Source organism: Vidua macroura, chromosome 4 (assembly GCF_024509145.1).
Source record: "Vidua macroura isolate BioBank_ID:100142 chromosome 4, ASM2450914v1, whole genome shotgun sequence".
Classification (NCBI taxonomy): Eukaryota; Metazoa; Chordata; class Aves; order Passeriformes; family Viduidae; genus Vidua; species Vidua macroura.
This window is the reverse complement of record NC_071574.1, coordinates 48,253,077-48,277,913: the sequence shown is the minus strand read 5'-3', so window position 1 is coordinate 48,277,913 and position 24,837 is coordinate 48,253,077. Positions and strand designations below refer to the sequence as shown.

The 24,837-nt window shown below is 39.4% G+C and overlaps 1 protein-coding gene across 4 annotated transcripts in view; it reads right to left on the bottom strand.

The window, feature by feature from the left end:
• CORIN (corin, serine peptidase) overlaps positions 1 to 24,837 on the bottom strand; it is a 128,789-nt gene that overhangs the window by 62,300 nt on the left and 41,652 nt on the right. For all 4 annotated transcript variants that reach the window (XM_053976526.1, XM_053976525.1, XM_053976527.1 and 1 more), the window contains exons 4-5: positions 23,588 to 23,798; positions 1,644 to 1,825 (exon numbers count right to left, since the gene is read on the bottom strand). In XM_053976526.1, the coding sequence (XP_053832501.1) occupies positions 1,644 to 1,825; positions 23,588 to 23,798 (393 nt within the window). The remainder of the gene's footprint in view (positions 1 to 1,643; positions 1,826 to 23,587; positions 23,799 to 24,837) is intronic.

The following is a 24,837-nucleotide window of genomic DNA, read 5'->3' as shown; positions in this document are numbered from 1 at the left end:
ATCCAACTGGTAGAAGACTTGGTCTAATAATTTTAGGCTATATCATTATATATACTCAGGAACTGCAAGGAGGTAGCCCAGGATATATAATCTATTTTAACTGTACCATTAACTAACATTCAAAGAAACAATGTGTAACCTCCCTGATCTTTTAAGGTAGTTTTAAAGAATAAATTCTTGGGGGTTTTTAATTAAAAGATTGAAAACCAGTTTTCATCAAACCATTTCTTCTTGTTTATTGTCACACAGAAGTCATTATGAAAGTTAGAACCCACAGATGGACTGTACAAGCCTCAGTCTCTTCATCTCACAGAATGCCTATCAACAGCAGAGTCTCAGATGCCAGCAAGGGAACTCCAGCAATGGGGTCAGTGAGAAAAAAAGTCAGGCTTACTGCTCTCAGGTGTGATCTCCCCTCTAGATTTGGATCTAGAGAACACAGCAGCACCTCTTAGGAGATGGAAATGCCTTGTTTTTAGAGACTGGCTGGAAAGCTGCCCAGTGGAAAATGACCAGGGAATGCTGGTTGACAGCTGGCTGAATATGAGCCAGCTGTGCCCAGGTGGCCAGGAAGGCCAATGGCACCCTGGCCTGTGTCAGCAATAGTGTGGCCAGCAGGACCTGGGCAGTGATTGTCTCCTGCTGTACTTGGCACTGGTGATGCCACAGCTGGAATCCTGTGTTTACTTTGGACCCCCCAGTACAAGAAAGACATTGAGGTGCTGGAGCATGTCTAGAGAAAGGCAACAGAGCTGGGCAAGGGTCTGCAGAGCACAAGCCTTATGAGGAGTGGTGAGGGATATGGGGTTATTTAGCCTGGGGAAAAAAAATGCTCAGGAGAGACCTGATCACTCCCTACAACTGCTACAAAGGAGGTTGTATAAAGGTGGCAGTGAGTGTCTTCCCCCAAGTAACAAAGAATATGACAGGGGGAAAAGGCCTCAAGAAGAACCAGGAGAGGTTTAGGTTGGATATTAGGAAAAATTTCTTCATGGGAAGGCTGATAAGTCATTGGAACAGGCTTCCCAGGTAAGAGTTGTAGTCATCATCCCTGAAGGTATCTAAAAGATGTGTAGACATGACACTTAGGGACATGGTTTAGTGGTGGATTTGGCAGTGCTGAGTTAACAGCTGGACTGCGTGACCTTCATCATCTTTTTTGAGATAAAAAATGATTTTATGACTTTACGTGTGGGCATATAAAGACCATGCTTTTTGAGAAGTTTACCTCTTGATAAGCTTTGGACTCATTTTTAAAGCAAGGAAAAAGGAGATACACTTGAAATTTGGCCCATGTATCAGGTTTCTACTCCAAATAACAAACCTGTATTTATTCGAGCTAGCAAACAAAAAGTCAACAGGTCATATTAATTTCCTCCAACCTTCTTTCCTTGAAACAGCTCAGAATTTTTGATGTAAAATAAAAAGTTCTTAAATCAACATCAGTCTGAAAAAAATCAGCCTAAACAATTAAACCACTGCAAACTATAATCAACTGACAACCAGACTTTATTACAGTAGTAAGATGGAATATAGAACAAGAAATAATACTTTCACCCCAGAGCTTTTCCTACACAGGAAGAAAATAAATTATTAAATGTAAACTCATAAACACAGTGTAACAGTTAAGAGTGGAAACATACACTGCTTTCCTTTTTCTTGGTGTGGTGAGAAGCATACCCTTGTAGTGGTGTCATTCTCAATGTTGTTCTGGAATTGAGAGCACTTCAAGAAGTCTGGCCAAGAAGCATTCACCATAGCCAGGACTGGTTCACAGCCTTCTTTTGCTGCCTCACAAAACGTCCTGCAGGGCAAGAGGCCTCGACTAAAGAAAAGAGACAGAGAGCAAAATTTAAAATTATTATTACTTTAGTAGGTTGTGAAAACCTTTTAGAAAGAGAAAAAAGTAATAATAAGTGCTTTTGACAAATTTTGTGCTCTATACCTATACCCTTACAGTGATTAAATTTTCAACCCAGCTTTCTTGCAGTTTATGTCTACTGCAGAACTTCTTAGGCTTTAGCAAATGAAATTTTGCTTTATTCATAACCTCTCAAAATGCCACAGAACGATCATTTTCCTGGTACAGCACAGATATCTTTCTCTTTACGTCTGACTCTCAGTTGTACCTGCCTATCTCAAAACCATGGCTAGAACTCCATATCCAGTCACAAGTGGCCTGAACTGAAGAAGTCTACAGTACCCAAAATGTACCAACTTAGTGTTTCATTTTACAGTAACAGAGATAATAACATGGCACTTTTAGCAACTGTGTGACATGGCAGCAACCACAAGAAAGGAATAAAAAAAGCTGCCAGAGCTGCCTCATTACAATGTTAACGAAGAGATTTATGTAAAGCAAAACACTCACTTGCAGAAGTATGGTTGCCTTTCTCTGCTTAGTATCTAAAAAGACAAGTGTGCTGCCAGTGTTGTTACTGAGTTCATTACATACTCTGGTTGGAACCACTTTTTTAAAAAAGGTCTTTTTAGAGATACATTCTCCAGGTAATGCTAAGGACTTTTAAACAATGCATTTCACATACTGCAGTATTGAACTTATCTCAGAAACAAGTCAAGGAATTTATCTCTAAAATTGTCTCTTGCAGCTTCCTGGATGGCAGATTATTGTTGCCTGTGAAGAAGCATATATATTCTAAAACAGCCCTTTTTATCACCAGATTTTTTTATTGTGATCTGTTGAAAGATACAAAATTTTTGCACCAAAGTTCACCTATATGGCTATGTTCAAAATCAAGAATGGTTTCACCTGATGACAGAAGAGTTACCACTTATTAGTTCTGCACATTGTACTGGTAAACTAAGTTCATCTGACTTGTAAAAGCTCTTCATATAAAGATGTTCTGAAACACTCTTCTGTTTTTTACAGAACCTATTCGATATGGGGAGAAAGAAAGGGCACAAGAGCTCTTGAGTAGCCATTACTGCCTCCTGTCTGGAGCCTCAGAAACTCAGAAACCCTTTAAATAAAAGGGATTTGACAGAGCAAGTGACTGTCTCCAGACATTTTTAAGTTTTTCCTTCTTAGCTAATAACACTTCTGGTTTGACAGAGGCTCCCCAATACAGAAAAATGCCAAAAGAAATGTTGCTACTTACTACAGAAGGCACCTGAGTTTCAAAATATCTGTAAGAAATAAGATGTCACAAAGCTAAAACAGAGTATTGGTTTGACCTGTTGGTGAGTGATAACCCTGTATTTTTTTCAACCTGATATGCTTAATTTCACTTTCTGTTCATTTTTTCCAAAACCACGAAATATGCTAGAAAAACTGTATTACAGTGAAAAGTATTGTAAGCAGTGTCTCTACCTCACTTACTGGTGCAATGATCACAAGTAGTAATCTGAAGACGGTACATTCTGCTAAGTTTATTCTTTGTTCTCAAAAAAAAGTGTTAGTAGGGACATTACTTGAATTTAACAAGCCTCTGACAGAGATCTACTTGAGTTTATTACAGTTAACCATCTGTACACATGATTTCTATTAATGGGAATGCTGTCTGAAAAAAATCCCAAACAAATAAACAAACAAAACATAAAGAGTTCTTGAGAATTCTCAGAGGAAGTTTCATACAGCTCTGGAGTATTTAATATGATCTCTGGTTTTCCTGACCCACGTCTAAATCATTAACTTTTAAAGCACCACACCACAGCTATAGCTTGACATTTAGCAACCAGGAAATAGTAGTATGTGTACGTCAATATCTTAAAATGTAACTATAGCAAACTTCCACCTATATGGTTCCTTGTTTCCAAAGATCTTTCAACATACTGAACATTCATTTAAATCACATTTTTAAAATAATATTAGAAAATTATGTTAAAATATAACTATGCAGAGTTATACTTACACATAATTGTTAAAAAGCTTCTGAAAATGTCAGGAGTATTTTTTTTCAGAAGATCTACCTGCACATTGAATTCTTTACATCTGTATGAGGAAATACCCACAAATACAACAAGTTCATCTCACTTATTTATATGGTATTGGATTTGCATGGCAAGGTTCTTGTAGTGGGAGGGATACAGAAGCTGTGAGAAGCTGCCAGAAGCTTCTCCTGTGTCTGGCAGAGCCAACTCTGGTCAGATGCAGGACAGACCCACCACTGGCCAAGGCTGAGCCCATTAAGTGATGGATGCTGTACCTCTGCAATATTCAAGGAGGCATGGAAAAGATCAGTGCAAAGGAAACTGCAGCCAGGAGAAAGGAGTGAGAATATGGGAGAGAAGCAACTCTGTAGATACCAAGGTCAGGGCAGCAGGAGGTGCAGCCCCTGGAGGACCCCACTCTGGAATAGCTGGATGCTCAAAGGAGCCTATGACCCTGGGGGACCCCAAACTGGAGTAGGTTTGCTGGCAGAACTTGTGACCCTGTGGTGAACCCACGCTGGAATAGCCTGTGCCTGAAGGACTGCACACTGTGGGAGGGACCCACACTGTAGCAGTTCCTGAAGAACGGTAGCCCATGGGAAGGACTCACACTGGAGAAGTTCATGGAGGACTGTGTCCCATAGGAGGGACCCCATGGTAGAGCAGAGAAAAAGTGTGAGAGTGCTTCTCCTGAGAAGGAAGGAGTGCCAGTGACAATGTGTGATGAAATGACCGCAGCCCACACTTGCCATCCCCCTGCACCTCTGAGGGGACAGGAGGTAGAGCATTCATGACCAAAGGTAAACACAGGAAGAAGAGAGGGGTTTGAGGAAGTTGTTTTAAGATTTGGGGTTTCTTTTCTCATTGACCTGCTCTGATTTGATTGGCAGTGAATTAAATTACTTTCTCCATGTTGAGTCTGTTTGCCTATGACAGTAGCTGGTGAGTGAGCTCTCCCTGTCCGTATCTTATCCATGAGACTTGTTCTATTTTCTCTCCCGGTCCAGCTGAGGAGGGGAGTAACAGAGCAGCTTTGGAGAGCACCTGCTGACCAGCCAGGGTCAACCTACCACAGACATGCACAGAACAGTAATAACTTGGAAATTACCTGTCTTCTAAAAGACAACTACGTGGTGATCTAATAACCAAGCAGAATTTGTAGTCTCTAGAGAAGCTCTGACAAATCAAAAAACATCCAGCAATTACTGCAATTTTGGCCCAGTTTCAATGTTGAGTCATGTGTGCTCCATAAATTAAATATTTCTGGATAATGATCAAGTTTAGTATGTACTTATTGCTTTATTTGCTGGAGGGTGAAAATATTATTAATAGTCTTTATCTTGATTAGTCTTATTTACAGCTACTCAGAGACCAATCATTTTAAAAATAAATTGTCAGGTCTATGGCGATCTCACCATAATTGATTTGGCACCAGTGGCAGGCTCAGAAGCAGGTTGTAACATATTAGCATGTGATTCTGCTCTTCAGGATATTAATAGAAAAGCTCCTGAAATTGGAGTTTGATGAAAGAAAGAAAATATGACTTATTTTTATCTCTGTGGTTGGTTTCCCCAGACTCAAAACCCACACTTCAGTAAATTCAGCTGCACAGAAATATCAACATTAAAAAATGTAGGGAGGAACAAAAAAAATATTAGAAATCTTCTTTATTGCTTATTAAAAAGCATATTAAAGGTAGAGAGAATATATAAGGGCTTTAAATTTGCATAAGGCATCTTTGAAGAAGCTATCAGAAGTTTTGTATTAAATACTCATTGAAGCACATATATTCAATACAGTATATATTCTGTTAAGTGATTTGAAGTTTCCAAAGAGGTTAAACAGTGCCTGAAAGCAGAAGATCTCACTTCCTTGTCATGATGATGACCTAGCGTTCACTTACATGGGAACTCAGATTGCCTGATTATAATCCTACAGGGACCTACTCCCTAGAACTCGGAGATATTTTACATTTTTAGACAAATTTTTTTCAGAATTGACTCCTTCTCTTCTTTGCAATCACATTATCATGCACAGGGGTCCTCAATAGACTGTTTCTTAAGTGGTTGTTTTGAGTACTAGAAGTTATCAAAGAAATAATACTCCAAGAAGCAGTAAGGAGAGGGAAGATCCTCATGGTGACTGTTTTCCTCTTGCTGCACAATTTACCACATTTTCTAAGGTTAGCTCAAGATTTAAGTTAGCTAAAGGTCTGACTCCCAACCTCAGCAGACACTCTTTTCTGGAAGCAGCAGCACTGTATGCAGCTTGGTTTCCAAGCGCCTGGATCTGATTCTGTGCTACTTTCAGTTTTGCTGCTTGTAAGAGCTGTTTTTAGGCTGTAAATAAGAGGTCAAATAATTCATTCAACTGAAGGGTAATGTGACCAAAAAAAAAAGCACCTTTTTCTCATCTGGCAATTGATTGGGTCCTCCAAAAGGATACAGGCAAAGAAGGAATAAGATGTCACAAGAGGGAGAAGTAGAAATTGCTAGAGCTGACAAAAGCATTAAATTAAATTAAATTAAATTAACAATTAACCATCCTGCAGAAGCTCCCCATGCAACCTGGTAAATACAGTAATATATCTAGTGTTCATTATTATCTGTGGTATTTCTTTATGTCTTCACAATAGTAGCTCCATTGGTAAAAGTACTGCTATAGACATGCCCTATTGAGAAATTCATTATTGCAGCTTTACAGGTTAAAACAATAGAGGGTAAATTATTTGCAAAAGGCTGACAACCAAATTGTTATGCCAGAGCTGAAAACGCAGCATGAAGATCACTCTGAGAAACACAACTGTTGGCTGCATTGCTGAAGGTCACATCTGTGGTTCAATAGACAACCTGACTGCAGGCAGACTGATGAACATTTTCAGCTACTGCTGGTTCTCATTACTGCTCTTTCCCCAGCTTCATCCCTTCAGTTGTTTCAGGATAACTTTTTCTGTGACCACACAAAAAGCTGTATTCAGGTACTGAGATGAGTTAAAAACAACTGTAGGCTATTTTTCTGTATCATTCATACACAGGCACACATGCTAAGGATGGTGATAGATCTCAGGCCTGAGGCAAAATAAATGAACTGGTAATATAATTGTGAGAGGTTGCTGGGGCAGGAGGATGAGTACAAGGACAAACTGAAACATCATGAAATTATGGGAAGAAGAAAACCAAGGTTATTCCTTATTTCTACTACCCTGAAATCAAACAAGTTGAAGTGATTAGCTCACACACCAGCCTTTGTGCGTTCTAATTGTCTTTAATACTTTTCATGACATTCTAACAATAACGACTTTCAGAGAACATAAATGTCAGAACTTTCTACAGCAGAGTAAACACACACACACAGGATTACAGTTTGTTAGAGTGACCTTTCTTGTGAAATCTTTCTCAGTACCCTCTCACATTACTCCAATATGGAGAGCAGCACAGTCACTGACAGAGTTTTATGAAACAAACTCATAAACCTCTCAAAACCTTACTTCTTGATTGATGGATTTTTAAACAAATTGGCTGCTAATGTTTCACAAAATCAAGAAAATTACATATTTTAATCTTTTCTTTGGTCTTCATCTGTAACTGGCAAGTTCATTAGAGAGTTTTAATTTCTGTTTTGTCTCTAGATAGGGGTTTAAATCTGAAATTTGCTTCTTTACATGATGAAATCTGAAAAGAAAGCAAGATTATTTTAGATTTTTGTAGTTATTTCACTTGGCAAAATTGAACACTGAAAGACAGTACCTCAATTCCATGTAATACTTTGTAACACTCAAAGCAAAGTACTCCCACCTAGTTTTTAGCTTAAATGCATGTAGCGTTTTCTCAAAACAGGTTCCTGTGTGTAAGTACAAAGAGGCAAAACTACCTGTAAAAGTATAGGACCCACAGTCTGAGAAATATGGAACATCTTAAAGGAGGAAAAAGGCCTCAGAGGCATACTTGGCAAAAGGCATAGCAGCTCAGTTTCCCTGGGGTGGGAGCCTGAATAGCAGTCGCAGCTGTTTGGACAAGATTAAGGCCTTGTATTAACTGGCTGAACTGCAGGTAAGTGTCCACTCACCTGCCCTACAGGGACTCAGCATAAGGATTTACCGATAGTGCAGAAGGCCAGCTCTAACTCATACACCCAGGAATACCCCGTTTGCTGTCATGAAGCTTGGCAACTACAGATGAGCCACAAGAGTGCCCTTTCCAAGAGACTGAAAAAAGCCTGGGTTATACAATGAGAATGAAAAACATGGAGATATTTAATGGATTGCCTGCAGCATGGAAGAACAATCTGTTTAAAGGCTATGAGAACAGAAAAGTGGCAAAAACAAATTTGATGGAAAAGCTGGACTAGAATCTCTTCTGTGGGTCCACGGAGATTTCTTTCACTAAGGATGACACTTCAAATTAACTACTCCTTAAGAGTTGTCTTATCTTATGGCAATAGGAAAGAGACACCTAGAGAGTTGTATTTGCAAAAGTCTTAGAACACATCTGCTATCCAAGAGTGCCATACTTAACAAAGAGCTCACACAGAACTCTGAAAGCTGTTCAGACAGGGGGGAAATATGAATTCCTGATTCCAGTGAAAGTGAAACTGGGAACAAATCCAAATATACCATTAGATTAAAAAGACTCTTCTTATCCATCCAAAAATGAGTAAAGGAAGCAGCAGCTGCTGTTGAATTTTACATCTTCTAGATCAACTGCTATTATTTAACATCTCTTTCAGGCTTAGAAATGCTCTTCAGACAATGTGGCCAAACTGTGTTGATATCCTTAAGGATGGACACATACAATCTCTACAATGCAAGTTAGAATTTTGAGTCAGTGTAATAATTTATTTTGTAGACAAAACTCAGATAAACTATTTTGACCAAAATAAGGAGTCACATCAGAGTCAGCAGTGTGCTGTGGCAGCCAGGAGAGACAACCCTGTCATGGGGTGCATCAGGCACAGCATCACCAGCTGGGCAAGGGAGGGGATTGTTCTTCTCTACTCTGCATTGAGACAGCCTCACCTCCAGTGCTGGGGGCAGTTTTGGGTGCCACAGTGTAAGACAGATATAGTCTTTATGCTCTTTAATAAAGAGCATAAAGAGCATCCAAAGGAGGGCAGTAAAGGTGATGAAGGGTCTAGAAGGGAACCCATGAGAGACTGAGGACACTTGGTCTGTTCAGCATGGAGACAAGGAGACTGAGAGGAGGAGACCTCATTGCAGTCTGCAATGAGGGGAAGTGCAGGGGCAGACGCTGATCTCTTCAAGTTTGTGACCAGTGACAGGACTCAAGAAAACAGCATGAAGCTGAGTCAGGGGAGGTTTAGGTTGGGTATCAATAAAAGGTTCTTGCCCCAGAGGGTGTTTGGGGGAATAAGGTCCTCGGGGAAGTGGTCACAGGACCAGCCTGACAGAGTTCAAGAAGCACTTGGACAATTCTCTCAGGCACATGGGGTGACCCTTGGAGATGGTCCTGTGCAGGGCCGGGAGCTGGACTTTGATGATCCCTGTGGGTACCTTCCAACCCAGGATATTGTATGAGTCTGTGAATCAGCAAGAAACAAATAAATCCCCTCTGACTCCTCTGTCACTTTCCATGACAACACAATACATCTCAAGTTGAGCTTATAATACCGTAACAATCAGAAACTCCTCAAGTACACACTGCAGAGCAGAAGCATAAATATTGCAATGTAACATTGCAAAGAAAAAAATCTATCAAAAAAATTCAGTGTGTTTTGTACAATGACCATAATCAGTTGGGATGATCTGTCCTGACTAAAGCAATCAGCCGTTCCATATTTTTCTTACTGATCCTATCACTTGATTCAAAGACAACAGTGAAAATGGGAGAGAGGCCCTAAATTAATTCATTAGAGCTTTAGTTCAGCCATTAATCAGTTTAAATAAGTATCATTAAGAATATTGCTACAACTACGAGCTATTTTTACAATCTTGTACTATCTGCCAAAATGACTCCTAAATGAAGTCAAATTTCTGAAAATCCTTGCCCAGTATTTATTATGCAAATTATGAACACACTGTTTATTTAGTTTACTCTTTAGAAATTTCTTTTATAAAATAAAACAAATACCTGAAAATCCAGGTTACAAGATCTTTTGATTCTAGCAAAATCAAAATTCACACATAGGAAAGAGAAGCTGGCACAGTGAAACAGAAGTGCTCTGAATCACACACTAGCATTTCAATCACAACATTGCTACAGAAATTCTGGACTAACTGTAAATAAATCATACACTGCACAGCTGCTCTAAGTGTTTGTATCTTCAGGATAATAAATACACCCAAACCAATACTGTACCTAAAGAACTGCCTTCCATTTCCACAGATGACTGTGAGAGTACCCTTAATTTCATGCAGTTTTCCAGAACTCATGTTTCCCTGTGCACTTCAGAGCATTGCCAAAAGGAAGACCTCAAGAATCAACCCAAGTTAAAACCTTCTGAGCCGCACCTTATCAGGAATCCTGGTGAATCAGACACACTTCTCACTCATTGACATTCAGGGATATTCTCTGTCAAGTAGAAAATCATTGTAAGCCATTATCATGCTACTTTAACTTCACATTAAAACTGTTTCACAAACAAATCTGGCAGAAGCAGATGTCGTAAATTTAAAGAAGCTGTCCTGCCCACCATCAGCCTGCTCCAAAACCTTTCCCCACCTCTTTTCCCTACTTTTTTGTGCCAGCATGGCACTTCATCCTGTTACACAATGGATAACATCAGTCACTCCTACTTAAATTCAGATCAGTTTCCAAATCCAATCTGTCATGGAGCTGAAAAAATACTCTTGACAGGACATGGAAAATATATGTGTGAGATGGGGAATAACAAGCATGACAATAGGGTAATACTTATTCTTTCAGCACCACTACCATTTTATATAGCACTAGCTATTGTGAGGCAGTAGTCTGGAACATGTTCTCCAGAAGGGTTGTGAAACCTCCATCCTTAGAGATCCTCAAAACCCAACTGAGAGCGGCCCTGAAGAGTTTCATTCATCTTTAATGCTCATCCTGATGTGAGCCAGAAGAGGTCCAGAAGTTTCTCTCCTCCCTACCTGCGAAACCTTGTGACTCATGTTTGACCGCCGTGCTCAGCCTGAGAGCCTGGTGCTTACCACTGGGGTCTCCAAAAGGGCAACAATAACTTCTGACAGAGGAGACAGACTTGTGAGAGGTTAAATATGTCTCACTAACTGAATCCTATTTGTTTTGAGTGCAGATGGTTTACAAGCTATTTCTTAATAAGATGGGCACTAAAAGAATTTAAACATGAACTGAAAAGCATAGGAATTCTTTGAAAATTCTTTAACCATGCTTCAATCTGAAATAATTTTGTTTACTAATTGCTGCACAAGAGGGTGTACTCATATCTAGTAGAAGAGTTCTATCTACCAAACTAAGATAAAATGTTACCTCATCTGTATGTTTCTGGTTGTGAGCCCAGATACACCAGTCGAATAGGAAATTATCAGTGTTAATATTCCCAAAATGGTTATGAAAATGCAATGTTTTACCAAATGTTCCTACCCTACAACTACTGCAATTTATTAAATTAAATAAATTTTATTCTGTGAAAAAGCATGTTTTTCTAAGTTAGCAAACAAACATTAAGAAAAAGCCATGCTAATTTTAAGAGTAGTTGTAAAAAATTATTTCAGCTACATAAATGATCAGTATTTATTTATAAGGAGTAATATATTACATAATATAATATAATAATGTAATGTAATGTAATATAATACAATATAATATAATTAATATATTGTATGTGCAGAAGAATGAGTTATGATCTCTAGTTAACATACTAACTTAGGAAACCATAAACCACACCACATCTTTTAACAGATAATATACACAGAAAACCATTGCAACAACAGGGCTGAAAGCAATCAATCAATAACTTATTCATTAATAAAACAACTGGCCTTCATGGTTTTCCTTTCTGCCTCCCTCCCTTAACTTCTCTGTGCAGCATTGTGACATATAGTTTCAAGCAGACATTTCCATGCCCAGATTGTTCTCAGAAATGTTTCTCTATCTGATAACCTTTTAACTCTGGTGCACCCATAACTTCCCCCAACACACACTTTGAAATTAGATCAGTGGGGAGGGTGAAACACTGCATGAAGTTTTGATGCTGCCTGCTATGGCAAATGCTGACTTCACATGCATTGGACCACACACAATTCTGGCCAATGCAGGATGCCATTGCCTGTATTTCTATAATGCTTTTCTAACCTTCTATTTTTAAAATTAATTTCTTAGTTAATCCCCTCTTTCTTCATGTTGGCTTATTGACAAATTATACATACCAGTAATTCTACACAGTTTGTGGGCAGGGAAGGGACAGTTCTCTGAATGCGGAAAACACATTCTTTCCAACATCCTATCTCTCTGTCCTTTTCCCCTATATTTTGTCCCTGGTTTGTCCTTCCCAACACTGCACCTGTGTAAAAGAATTGGCATCACAGAGCTAACTTCAGGCCCTGTACCTAGATCCAGTACCACTCCTAGCTATTGGGACCCTTTAGGTCCACCCACAGCAGCTGAGTCATGACAGTTACAGAGATGCTTTTAGAGACTCCAGGATTTTTCAGATGTGTAAGCTAGAAATTGGTGATTAAGTTCCATAGGTATATCCACAGGTACATAAACTTTATAAAGAGAAGTTCCCCTAAGGTAAGGACATTTTTTCTTCTAATTCCCTTATCTCCCCCTTCTAACAGCCATGAGGAATGTCACTATTGGACACGAAATGAGTACACAGAAGCTTGGTAAGTTCAAAAGAGTAAAAGAGTAAGTTTTATTCAAACATCTGGTATTTACAGGATTTCAAAGGTGACCATGGATTGGAGGATGGAATTACCACCTCTCCAACCACACTGGTCTTAAGATCAATCAATCATTTCTCTCTACCTACAGAGAAACATGTAAACTATTCTATTTATACATGAAATTGTGTGGTAACTCTGACTCTCAAATACGTAAACATTATCAGAAGGCTAAAGAAGTTCTATGAGAACTTTAAAACTTTCAAAATAACTATAAAAGAAAACTTAACACTTTTAAAAATCAGGGCAACAGAGGAAGAACTTAATACTTATTAGAGCTACTTCCCAAATAAATTTAAAGTTTCAACATCAAATACTTGAGCACTTTTGGTGATTACAGATTGCTTTTTCATAAGCAACCCATTTTTTCCTTCTGTTTTTTGCCCAGGGCATTATTTAGGCATTCAAAAAAAAAAAAAAGAACAACGGTAAAGGGTGCTTTTTTCTTTTTTTTCCCCTCAAAAACTATACATATCTTGAGAAAGGGTTCTCTAAGATATGTTTTTCAACTTTAAATATTGGCATTTTGGCCCATGCCACTTCATTACCAATGTTCTCCCTAGCATTCCTTGCAAAAGCAAACTTTTTATTTGTCACCTTCATACTATCTCAGCTTGGGAGATAGTAGTAGAGGCTCCTAAGGTGATGAGTATGACACCTTGACTTCATGGTGTGAGTTCTGAGGGACAGTGCAAACCATAATCTTCTCATCAGCACATTGTTTTCTGTTGCATCCCGGAGTTTGGGTTTAGATTAGGGTTTTTAATTTATGTTAAAATAAGTCAAGTTCTGTAATCCCGCGTTTCCCCCGCGTTGTTCCCCCCCGCGGTTTCTGCCCCCATGTTGCCTGCTGCCGGCTCTTACCCCTGTGCTGCTCCTGTAACCACCCTGCCATCCGGCCCCGGGAAACCCCGTGCTAGCCACACGATCCCGCTCAGCCCGCGGCTCGGCGCCCGCCCCTGCGGGGTTCTCTGGTTGGTCGCTGTTGCGGGTGTCACCGCCACGGCAGCCGCCCCTATTGGGCGGCAGGCCGTGGATCCTCTCGCCCCGCCCCTCTATAAAGCCCTATCCCGCCGGCAGTCAGACGCCATTTTCTCCCATGCGAGTGCCGGGAGCGGTCGCGTCTTTCCATCGAACCGCGCCACGTGACCAATAAACCGTTCCTGCCAAGCACGGAGTAAATGGACAAATTCCTTCCTCTTTGCCGGATCCCTAGCGCACGGTAACAGCGGTTGGCCAGCCCACGCGCCCGAGACACGGAGCCGTGTCCGGGAACCCGCGGCAGCAAGCCCCGGCAGCACGTGGAAGCTACGCCACAGCCGGGCTCCCAAGAGCCGCGTGCGGCCGGGGAGAGCAAAAACCCACGCCGCAGTTTTCTGCTGTATGAATAACACTTAGACAAGATTATTAATATAACTCATAGACTATGAAGTTATTTATGAACAATACAAGCTGCACTGAAAAGAAAGGTGTATCTCTAGAAATGCTATTTTTGGACTGCTGTTTCTTCAAGTTTCTTCATTTATGTCGTGGCAAGATGGTCCACTCCAATACTTCAGAGAAATGTGAGCATTCCCTTCTTTGAAGTCAGATATAAACCAGCTGTTTGTTAACTAAAGGTCTCACTCATGTCTCATGAAGAACATGTTATACTCATAGGACAGCAGAAATAAAATTTTGGTTTTTGAAAAACTATCTTTCCTGAGAGCAGGAATTGGGGCTTGAGGATTTATTTTCTTGTTGATTCTTTTCCTGTGCAAGTATTTCATCACTTTCTGAATCTGCATATTGTAGATTTTCTTTGATCCGTGTATATATTTATTACCTATTAATTTTTTCATTTCAAGTCACCCTGATCTCCTTACATTTAGAAATCCATGTCTGTTCAGTACACTTTCTGAAACATGTTTTCAATCAGGACTTTGCAGTATGACGTCTGTTACTGCACATAAACACTTTCAAAAGTACACAGGATCTATCTAGTGCTATTTTAGAGATACATTAAACAGACAGTTTTGCTAGTTTGAAACCCTACCATTTCACTTTCTTGTTGCTGTAAATTAGTTCTACTTCACCTTGAATTAGTGTGCTATCAATTTCATGGTAGACTGGAGCTGACATTGAGTACTTACATTGCATAGGAAAGCCTTAGAAAAAGTTTTTCACAAAATGTTGACTATCTGCCATTAGCAACTCTATCCTCAACAGTTTGCTTATCAAAAAATTACACCATAAAATCATTATTATAATTACTGGTTAAATTACATCTATTGGAAGGTTATTAACTGGTAGAAAGGACAAAATTAATGAAAAAATTATTCATTTGTTTTGCTGTTCTGGGCTTTTTCAAATAACACAGACCCTGGGTATTCATCAGTTCTGCTAAACAGTAACACATATCAATTCCCTTAGGAGGATGCTTTAAATTAACAATAACAAGGCACAAAAACAAGAGAACACTATTTATGTGGGCAAGAATTTGCAACATTATCACACTCTCTAATTTTTGTGTTCCTTTTTGACAGGATTTGACTATACATGTTTTTCATAGCTGGACCTCCAAGGTTGTGTGGTTCAAGTCACAACTGCACTTAAATGGACCATACCCAGATTTAAAAACTGAAGACTGGATTGTGACTTGGTTGTCTCCAAAGACAGATTTTACAACAGTGTGGGTTTTTGTCACACAATCAGTCTGCTGGATTCTGAAGGGCTGCAAGTCAAGTCATGGCAACATTTAAAACAAAAGACATGTGATTTCAAACATTCTATGTATAAATCACTTCACCCACTGAACATCACATCTGCTTTATTTTGAAGATTCTAAACTTCTGTATCTCCTTGGCAAACAACTATTGCCAGAACTACATCTGGAATAGCCTTTGTGAGTCATGTTAAATTCCTTAGGCTAAAGAGGCACCATCAAAAAGGAAGTGTATTAAGAGGATAAAACAACTCCCACAGGATGTGAAAGACAGGACTGCAAACCCAGGAAACAACTGGTAGCCACTTATAAGCATCTGAAAGAAGCCTCCACTCCATGTGCCTGGGTCATGGCAAGAACTACACTGGATGGAGTCATGAGAAGAACATGAAGAGACAACACCGTGGTAGGAGAAAATTGTCCCACCTTATTCCTTGGAGACCTGGTAAGTGATTGTCACCAGTGGAGTAGCTTAATGTTTAAAAGTAAATACCACTAATTTCAATGAAAGCATCGCTGATAGGTTTATGAGAGAGCATTCTAAATGTCCTTCCAAGAGGGTTTCTCAATACCTTGGCTTCAAAAATTATTCTGAAGCTAACTTCCTAAATATGTAAAATTTGAACATTTCTTAAAACCGTAGAATGCCAAAGTTCCCAGTGCAACTATAATTTGACATCTCCACACAGGTGCACTGTAAGAAGAGCATAAAAGCTGGGTCACAGACTACCTATGGGATTGTTCATTCAGAGGTCCTAGCAGCTGCTATTTTGTTTCAGCATATTTACCTGCTTTTGTTGCCAAAATCAAGTGGATTAAAACAAAATTGAAGCCTGCCAGTAGAGGATTGCCTATACAAATCCATACATCATTCATACACAATTAAATCCATTATGGGCTTTGTGTAATAGATATTGACTCAAATGTATGCTGACAGCTTTCTGTTCAAAGCCTTAAAACAAAAATTCTCATTAGCTATGTAAACAAGATCTGTGTGATCAGTCAGCTTTTTCTCCTGAACCCTTCAAAAGCCTCAATTAATGCTAAAATGTAGGTTTTTAATAACATCTTACTATTTTAATAAGTTTAGCTGTTATAACTGTGATAAAATATAATTAATTTCACTGTCAGCAGGAGAAACAAAAACATGGGTAAGTTTCAAGTGAAGTTCACAAAAACAGGAAAAAGGAAATAACCACATCACTGGTCTCATTCATGGATTATACTAAACATGACAGACAGATATCTATTACTCTACAAAGATTGATTCTTTTCCATTTTCTAACAGGACAAGAATGAAATTGTTTAGAATGTTGACAGCTTTTAATAAAAGACACTACACATATTCCTGGATTTGTTTTTTGGACCTAGTATTTCATCCTATTTTAGGCTTACAGTGAAAATCATACCATTTGGTTTTTCCTTTTTATATATTACAGAAAAAAAGATTAAGACAATCAACCAGAAAAAAACACAGAATTGAATTTGCCACCATGAGTCCTATCAGCATCTCTTCAAAGAGCATTTGACTGCACACAAACTACTCACAGCTTCTTAGAATCTATTTAGTATTAATTTTCATTAGTTGCTTTCTCCCATTCTATCCATGTTGACCTATTCTGACCTCTTTGGCTTTCTTCAAGTCTTTACCTGGCCACTGCTCTGTGTAGCATTGTAAGAGCCTGTCTGAAGCCCCTTGTTCTCCATTCTGCCTTCCGATTGCCACGAGAAAGAATCCCTTCCCCCACTGCAGCTCCGGCTTAGAACAGGACACAGCACAGGTGGAACCACTGAACCATCATGCTAGCTGTTCCAAACAAGGCCTGGCAAGAACTTGGCAAGGAGTTGGCAAGGACTTGGCAAAGACCTGACATGGACCCAGCACGGGACAGGCTGATGCGCGGCCTGCTTGTAATCTCTGTTCTTAAGCCGAATGAACTTTTGGGGTGACTCCTGTGGTCTTTCATTGAAGACCCCTCATCTGCCTCGTTACCACTGTGACAAACAAAGAATGAGAACCCTCCTCCCAAGGACTGAGACTGAGACCCCTACTATAGGGAGGAGGGGAAATTGGTGGTCTGACCACTAATGGCATGACCTGTTTCCCTTCAGTAATTTCAGTGGACTTATTCTTCATTGTATTCGTCTTGCTTTGGTGGTTTCTGTGGACTCACCTGTTCCCTCGTGGCAATTACAATGGACTTTCATTGTTACACTTGTTCCCCCCTCTTTCCTCTGTGGACTATAACTGGACCCCTGAGTCGACCAGAACTTCGGAGACTCCCTCAACACGACAGACGGATCCCCATCGTCCGGACCACTGAGGATCTCACCTGTGTTGGTAGCTATTCCCATCCCCCTCTTCTCTCTCTCTCTCTCTATCCTTTTATCTCCATTCTGATCACATTTACTGTTTTGGCCCCTAATAAAGGTGCATTTGTTGTGATTAACTGATAGTCCCTTGTTGTTTGCCTTTTTTTCACTTTTGGGATCGGTGAAAAGAACCATCACGACACCCCACAATAAGCGGGTCGTGACAAGCATAGATATTACAGCACAATGGAATATTTACATACAGACATCTACATGAGAAACTCCTTTCTAGGAAAGAGTTAGAAATCAAAGAAAGTATTTTCCCTTCATTGTATTGCTTTGACCTTTAGAATTAATCTGAGGAAGGAAAAAAAAAGTTGAATTACGGCAGAGAGTTTTGCCATATATTCACTATGCATTACATCACAGGTAAAGTGAATGAACAAGTGAAATTAATTTTCAGACTTCAATCAAGATGAAAAATAATGCTGTGCCTAAAGACACAGGCTATAAGTGTCTTTATATAAGTGCTATAAGAGTAGTTCTCTGCTCTACTGCAAATTTCTTGCTCAGTTTTGGCTTCCCCAGCCATTAATGTGCCACCATTACTTTCTCTTCCTATCCTTTATTTGTTTTCTTCATGTGGCCTATAAACTTTGGAGGCAGGAGGCTGCCCCTCACTGCATGTTTGTACAGCATCCAGCATAGAAACCCATGATCTCAAATAGACTCTTTGAGCTCTAACTGAAGACAAGCCACTTCACAACTCTGTTTTCAAAGATATCTGACATGAAAAAGGCATAGTCAGTAAAATTGTACAAAAATGCAAGGTGTACTGGAATTTTAGCTTGGGAGCATAATACACTTTCTAATTTGCATTGCCCTAATACTATTTTCTAGCCTAAATTAAGTTTGATTTCCAAAGATAGGAGACTCTGAGATCTCTCAATGGAAGGCATTTCCTCAACTTTACAATACAGTTCTACAAAGAGGGTTAATGTAAGTACTCAAGCTATTATTTCTGTTTTAAAGGCAGCGTGACAGCATAGGGGCAATGAGAATCATAAGCTTCACATTTATTCCCAGCATAAAAAGACAAAATAAGTATGTACATGGGCCTTCAGGATCTTATATAGCCTGCCTATTTTTCCAAGTCTTTTGATGAAATTTGATTTTTTCATAGAGTCCAAGAAACATTAGAAAGCATCAATGAGTCTGTGTGCATTACGCAGTAATAAGCTGTCTTAAGTTGACTGTATGATGCTTTTACTTTCAATCCTCTGTTCTGTTTATGCTGAATAATAAGTTTTGCACCTTTAAGACTTGTTCCAGGAGTGAAGGGGGGGAGAAGCAGCACAGAGTTTGTTTTCAGAAACTGCACTCACTCCTCCACATTCCTGCTCCTGGACTGTGGTGTCTGCAGACAGACAGACAGCGAGACAGGGCTCTCCTTTGCTTTTCAGTTAGTTTTAGCTAGCTGAGGCAAAGAAGTTCCCTGGACTGTGGCTTTGCCTTTTATTTGGACCTGCTCAAACCTGCTCTGGACTGAACACCCAGCAGAGCACTGGCAGCTCACACGTGTGGCCCAGCGGGCCGGGCCTGGGCCGTGGCATTTCCAGTGCTAGAGGGACTGATCAGAGACTGAGTGAGCCAAGCTACAGCTCACCGAGGGGACTTTCTGAGTTTGTCCCTCTTTTGGAGCAGCAAGAAGTTTCATTGTTTAATATTGTTTAGGTTTTCTTGTTTAATAAACAGTTTTTTCCACTTTTCTCCAAAGAGGTATTTTTTCCTGAACCATTTGGGGGAAGGGGCCAATTGAATCTGCCTTCTAGAGGAACCCCTCTGGGGGTTCTCTCCCACATTTGCCCTGAACCAAGACATAGGCTGACCCACTATAAATTTCTCTAATGATTTTGAATCTTTAAATTTTACATTAATTTTGGCTTTTTTTTTCCTTTTGAAATGTGAAAATATTGCAGATTAACTTTTATTGTCATCTTGAATTGTGGAATCCAATGCATGCGAGTTGCTATAAATAAACATCCACTATGTTGTAGTAACTGACTTTTGGCCTGCTCTTAGTATCTTTCAGTGCTGAGGGAGAATTCACTAGATTAAATCATTAATCATAACCAATAGCTCTGAGGACAGATCTCTCTTACAACAAAATACCAGTGCTGCATATGGTGGCCAGAGGATACAGACTATTACTACCCAAAAGGACAAAGTTACTACTGGGAATGGTTTAGAATTCATTAGCTCAGCACATCTAGTTTAAGGTGTTCTTCCACCACTGGTTTTACTTTTCACGTTTTCTTAGCAGTGCTGATGGACTGTGGTAGGACAAGGTTTTTTAAGGCTGATTTTTAAGTCATATTGGAAAGATCTCATCCATCCACTCAAGAAGGAGGAAGTTGCATAGCACCTTTTCATAAGCAGTCCCTTACTACAAAAATTATGGGTAAGCATGCAAAAAAGGCTTACTGCACTTCAAATTTCCATTTTCCATTTTCACACAGGTTTTAGTTGTACTTTTAAACTTTTTCTGTGCTGTAAAGAAGTATACAGATACTGTTATGTACTTTCTTAAAAGAGCAGGGGTAGCTGATTTTATATCCAGTTGCTGAAATTAAATATAGCTTTTAAAATTACTACGTTTTTACTATCACACATGGTTTCACTGCAGTAAGATACAGAACAACATTTCTGAAGAGCAACAGTATTATGGTAGTATTCAGAACTCCCTGTACCTAACTACACAAAGTTTCTGCCTAGAAACTTCATCTCCTTCAAGTGTCAATGAAAACAATGTCTATAAATACATGAAAAATAAATGGGAAACAGACATAAGTTTAAATATCAGAGAAAAGCTATGTAATGACAGCTCACAGGATGCCAAAGACTAGTGCTTGTAACTTTCCCTCTTGTTCCTTCTTGTAACACACTGTCAAAATCATTGCTTCCATGGCTGCAAGCTGCCAACAGACTCTCAACAATACCTAAGAATAGACATCTAGGCATCACAGGAGTTTCATCTCTTCCACACTGTGTAAACAACATTTGTCACATTAAGCTTTACACACATTAGGGACAATTGCTTCGCAAAACAAAGAGAGAACAACAAACGAAAAGTGATGATCAGCTATAGAACCGCTGACGTTAGAATGAACCAGCTGTAACTGAGGGGAGGAAATAATGACGATGGCAGTAACAGCTGCTCACAACATGAGTGGATGTTTTGTCACACTGTATGTTCTAGACAACCACAGCCCCCCCAGCCCCCCCCAAAAAAGCACTACAGCATATGGAAATATCTGCATTCATTACCACCAGAGGCTTTCTACAGTGACTCTTCTACTTCAGTATCTTTCTGCTAACCGGATTCCCGTATTCAAGAGACCTAACACGGGCTTGCTGCTTTCATTTTTGGTATCTGCACTCAGCATATACAAAGTAACTTCCCCCTACTACCTTATATATGCTTTTCTCTAGATCTCACTGACAGGAGTTATGAGGCAAAGGTAGGGAAGGGGCTGGGTGGAGAAGGGAAGGGAAGGTGTTAATAACTACCTTTTGCAGATGTGATGCTCCTTAAAATAAATTATTCTTGGCTGTGAAATATGTGTGTTTGCCTGCAATAATTGGATGTTACAAAAAGGACAGTAATCACAAAAATCACTTAGTCACCTACAGAAAAAAAAAAAGGTATTCTCGTTTAAAGGAGAAACCGAAAGTTAAATTAGGACAACTGAGGTTTAGCAAACTAAACTTAACTAACCAGGACACTGTCAATCTACTCTTCTTCCAGTGGTTGCCACTCTGACTGCAGTCACTGCATCTTCAGTGACATCCATGGAGATATGATTACTAAAACTGAAGTCAGATTGTAACATAATCTTACATCATTTGCAGTCTCACATTGGACCTTCTTCCCCATCATTCTGCAGGGGCAACAATATTTTCCACCAAAAAAAAAAATTAAAATACAAATAGAGGAACCACTGTGACCTCCAAGACATAAAACAGGACATCAAAATCCAGTGGCAGCTTTGACATTGTTAATTAATGGGAGAAGGTTGCTGCTACGGAAAGCAGGAGAAACAAAAAGAGAACGGAGGGGGAAAGGGGAAAGAGGAAAAGAAAAAGGAAAAAGGAAAAAGGAAAAAGGAAAAGGAAAAGGAAAAGGAAAAGGAAAAGGAAAAGGAAAAGGAAAAGGAAAAGGAAAAGGAAAAAGGAAAAGGAAGAAAAGGAAAACTCCAAAGAAAACCCCTGACTCTTGAATCTCAAAGTATTTTGGTTGTCACTGAAAACCAGAGCAAAAACATGTCTTTAGGAAAGATATGGGAAAGAAACATACAAAATTTATCTTTCCACCATTTTACGCACTTGATTGTTTTAAGAGCTTTGCCCTTTTGATACACACAACTCACTCTCAACAGGTTTGTGAAAATCAAATTCCAAAGAAGGCAGAATAAGTGAAGCAACAGAGAAATAACCTGTTCTGTTGTTGAACATTTAAATGCATCAATGTATTACCTAAACCCATTTTTCTTATTTTGTTCAATAATTTTTACAGAAAACAGAGAGTGTAAGTCTGTTTGTTATCAGATTCATTAAGTAGAACAATTGTAATACTGAACTGGAGCACATGTGCTATAACTAATAATGCACTCAATTAAATAGGGTTAATTTAAAATAGCTTTTGGTAGGCTAACAAAGATATGTACCCTTTGCATTTGTTTTAAACCACTCAGCCAGTCTGAAGATCAGTCTCATTCCACTGTTACCTGTGCTGCCTTTTCTCCCCACTAATCCTATCTGTGTAATCATCTGTACACCTTATTCTGGGTTAATTTTCTGTCACTTTAGTGAGCTTAATTAGACAGTCCACGAATCACTGTGATGCATGGAAAGTGGCAGGCATATATTGCCTGGAGTGAGACTGTATCTTTCATTAGCAACTGAATTTTTGACCAGTTGTCATAGAACTTCTTTCATAAGTATCATATTCCTTCTAAACTGCACAGCTTTCAACTTGCTGGTCTTGTTATGTTGTTTGAAACACTTATTCAACTGTCATATTCTCTTCCACTAAATTTCACAGTGGAGGAACTGGAAATAAAAAAATGAAAACAAGGAAAAAGAAATCTATTGTCTCTCTTTCCCCCTCCAGAAACATCAAATATTGTGTATATATATTTTAAAAAATATTCCTTTTGCCCTTTTTGTGTCATGTTTCCATTTTAGCTCTGCTAAACTCATTGATCCTATTTCAAATCAAACTCAATTTAAAAGTGCATGCACATTATAGTAAAATTATGTAAATGCAGAAAAAAATATATGCTCCTTAAACTTCCAGAATAGTTTATGTCACCCTGAACATATCCTGCTAATTAAATACCAAAAAATATATTTAAAATATTAACTTTGCTGAAGGAAATGACTGAACAAATTTGAAGTTTAACAAATGGCCACCCCAATCTATGACAATACTATACATATCCAAGGCATTATTGCTATTACAAAACATTCCATTTTGGCATAGCCAGATTGGAGAAATTAGGCACAACAACTCTGGACAAACTTCTTTAAGAAAATAAGCTTGACTGCCCCAGTATCACAGTTTTAGTTTATACAGTAGCAACGTTTTTCTACAAGAGCTCTATTCCAGTTGTCGTATCATGGCAGAAATGTTGTCAATAGCTTTGACAGACAGGAATTTTGCAATGAGGTCAGAGGCTTAGTTTGGATCTTCCCTTGTCTGATTAGACAGAGAGTATTTTACCACAATTGGCTCTAGTCACTGATGGATTTTCATTCCCAAATACCTGTCATCACCACCACTGATGCATTCAGGAAGAGCGAGACTACAGCCAAACAGCATGATGTGTTGATAGCAGTTGAGACGATTGAGGTAACCGAAGAACTTCAGGAACTTTTCCATTTCAATACTTTTGACAATGGAAAGAACTGAAGTTACAGTGGTGTAGTTATATGGCAGCATTTGGCACTGGCTGTGGGTGATGTTTCTGCAGGCACCTGTGAAATCAAAACAGTATATTTAGAACAATAGTATGACCACTGAATAGCATGTACTAAACTGAATGGTCAGTATATATAATATATAAACAATTCTTGTATCTCACAGGTAAGATTACATTCCATACTGCTATCATAATACTGTCAAAGAATAAGAAAAACATTAAACCAGAGAAGCTTAGCTTGGAAAACCAAATAAGCTTTTAGCTATTTTCACAATACTCTGACTTTGTACAAAACTGGAAAAAAAAAAAAAAAACCAAAAACCAATTCTTTCTGACACAGCCTGGATACAATAAAATTCAATGGAAGCTGAGAATAGAAGCCACACAGAAAAGAATGGGTTCTGAAGCTGCTCTGGCTTTAGTGTTCCCATGAAGTTTCTCTTTTCACTACTACTCTACTTTCATAAGTGGAAATTTCATCAAGTGAATTTCATTAAAATTATTCATGAGATCATCATGTATCTCCTGAGGCACAACTGCAAGATAGTCCCTGCCATGGCATGTGGCAAGAAGCACTGACATTTTTGGCTGAGATCATGTGCATGGACTGCTTTAGGCATTTTAAAATTTATACAGTCCTGACAGAGAAGGGTACAGTTCCTTGGATTTTGCTTCCTCTTACACAATTTAGTGTAAAACTTGCCTGTTTTTCTCAGCTTTCTCAGAACCAGGTGCAGGTGGCAGTGGGGGTTTCGCAGGCTGGACTCTGTGAGGAGAGGCCAGAGCTGCCCCATGGCAGACACAGATGGCTGCAGCTGGCACCCAGCAGGCGACTGCTGGCCACAGCTGAGCCCTCAGCCCTGAGGGCAGCACCGCTGGGAGAGCCAAATTCTGCACGTGGGACTGAGTGAAGAAAACAGAAGTGTGAGAAAGAATCCTGTAACACGGAGGTGAGGGAAGAAGGGGGAAAGGTGCTTCAGGCACCACAGCAGAAATTTCCTCCGCAGCCCATGGAAGGGACCTGGGATGGAGCAGTTATCCACCCTGCAGTTTGTTGAGGGCTCCGTGCCAGAGCAGGCGGCCATGTCCTGAAG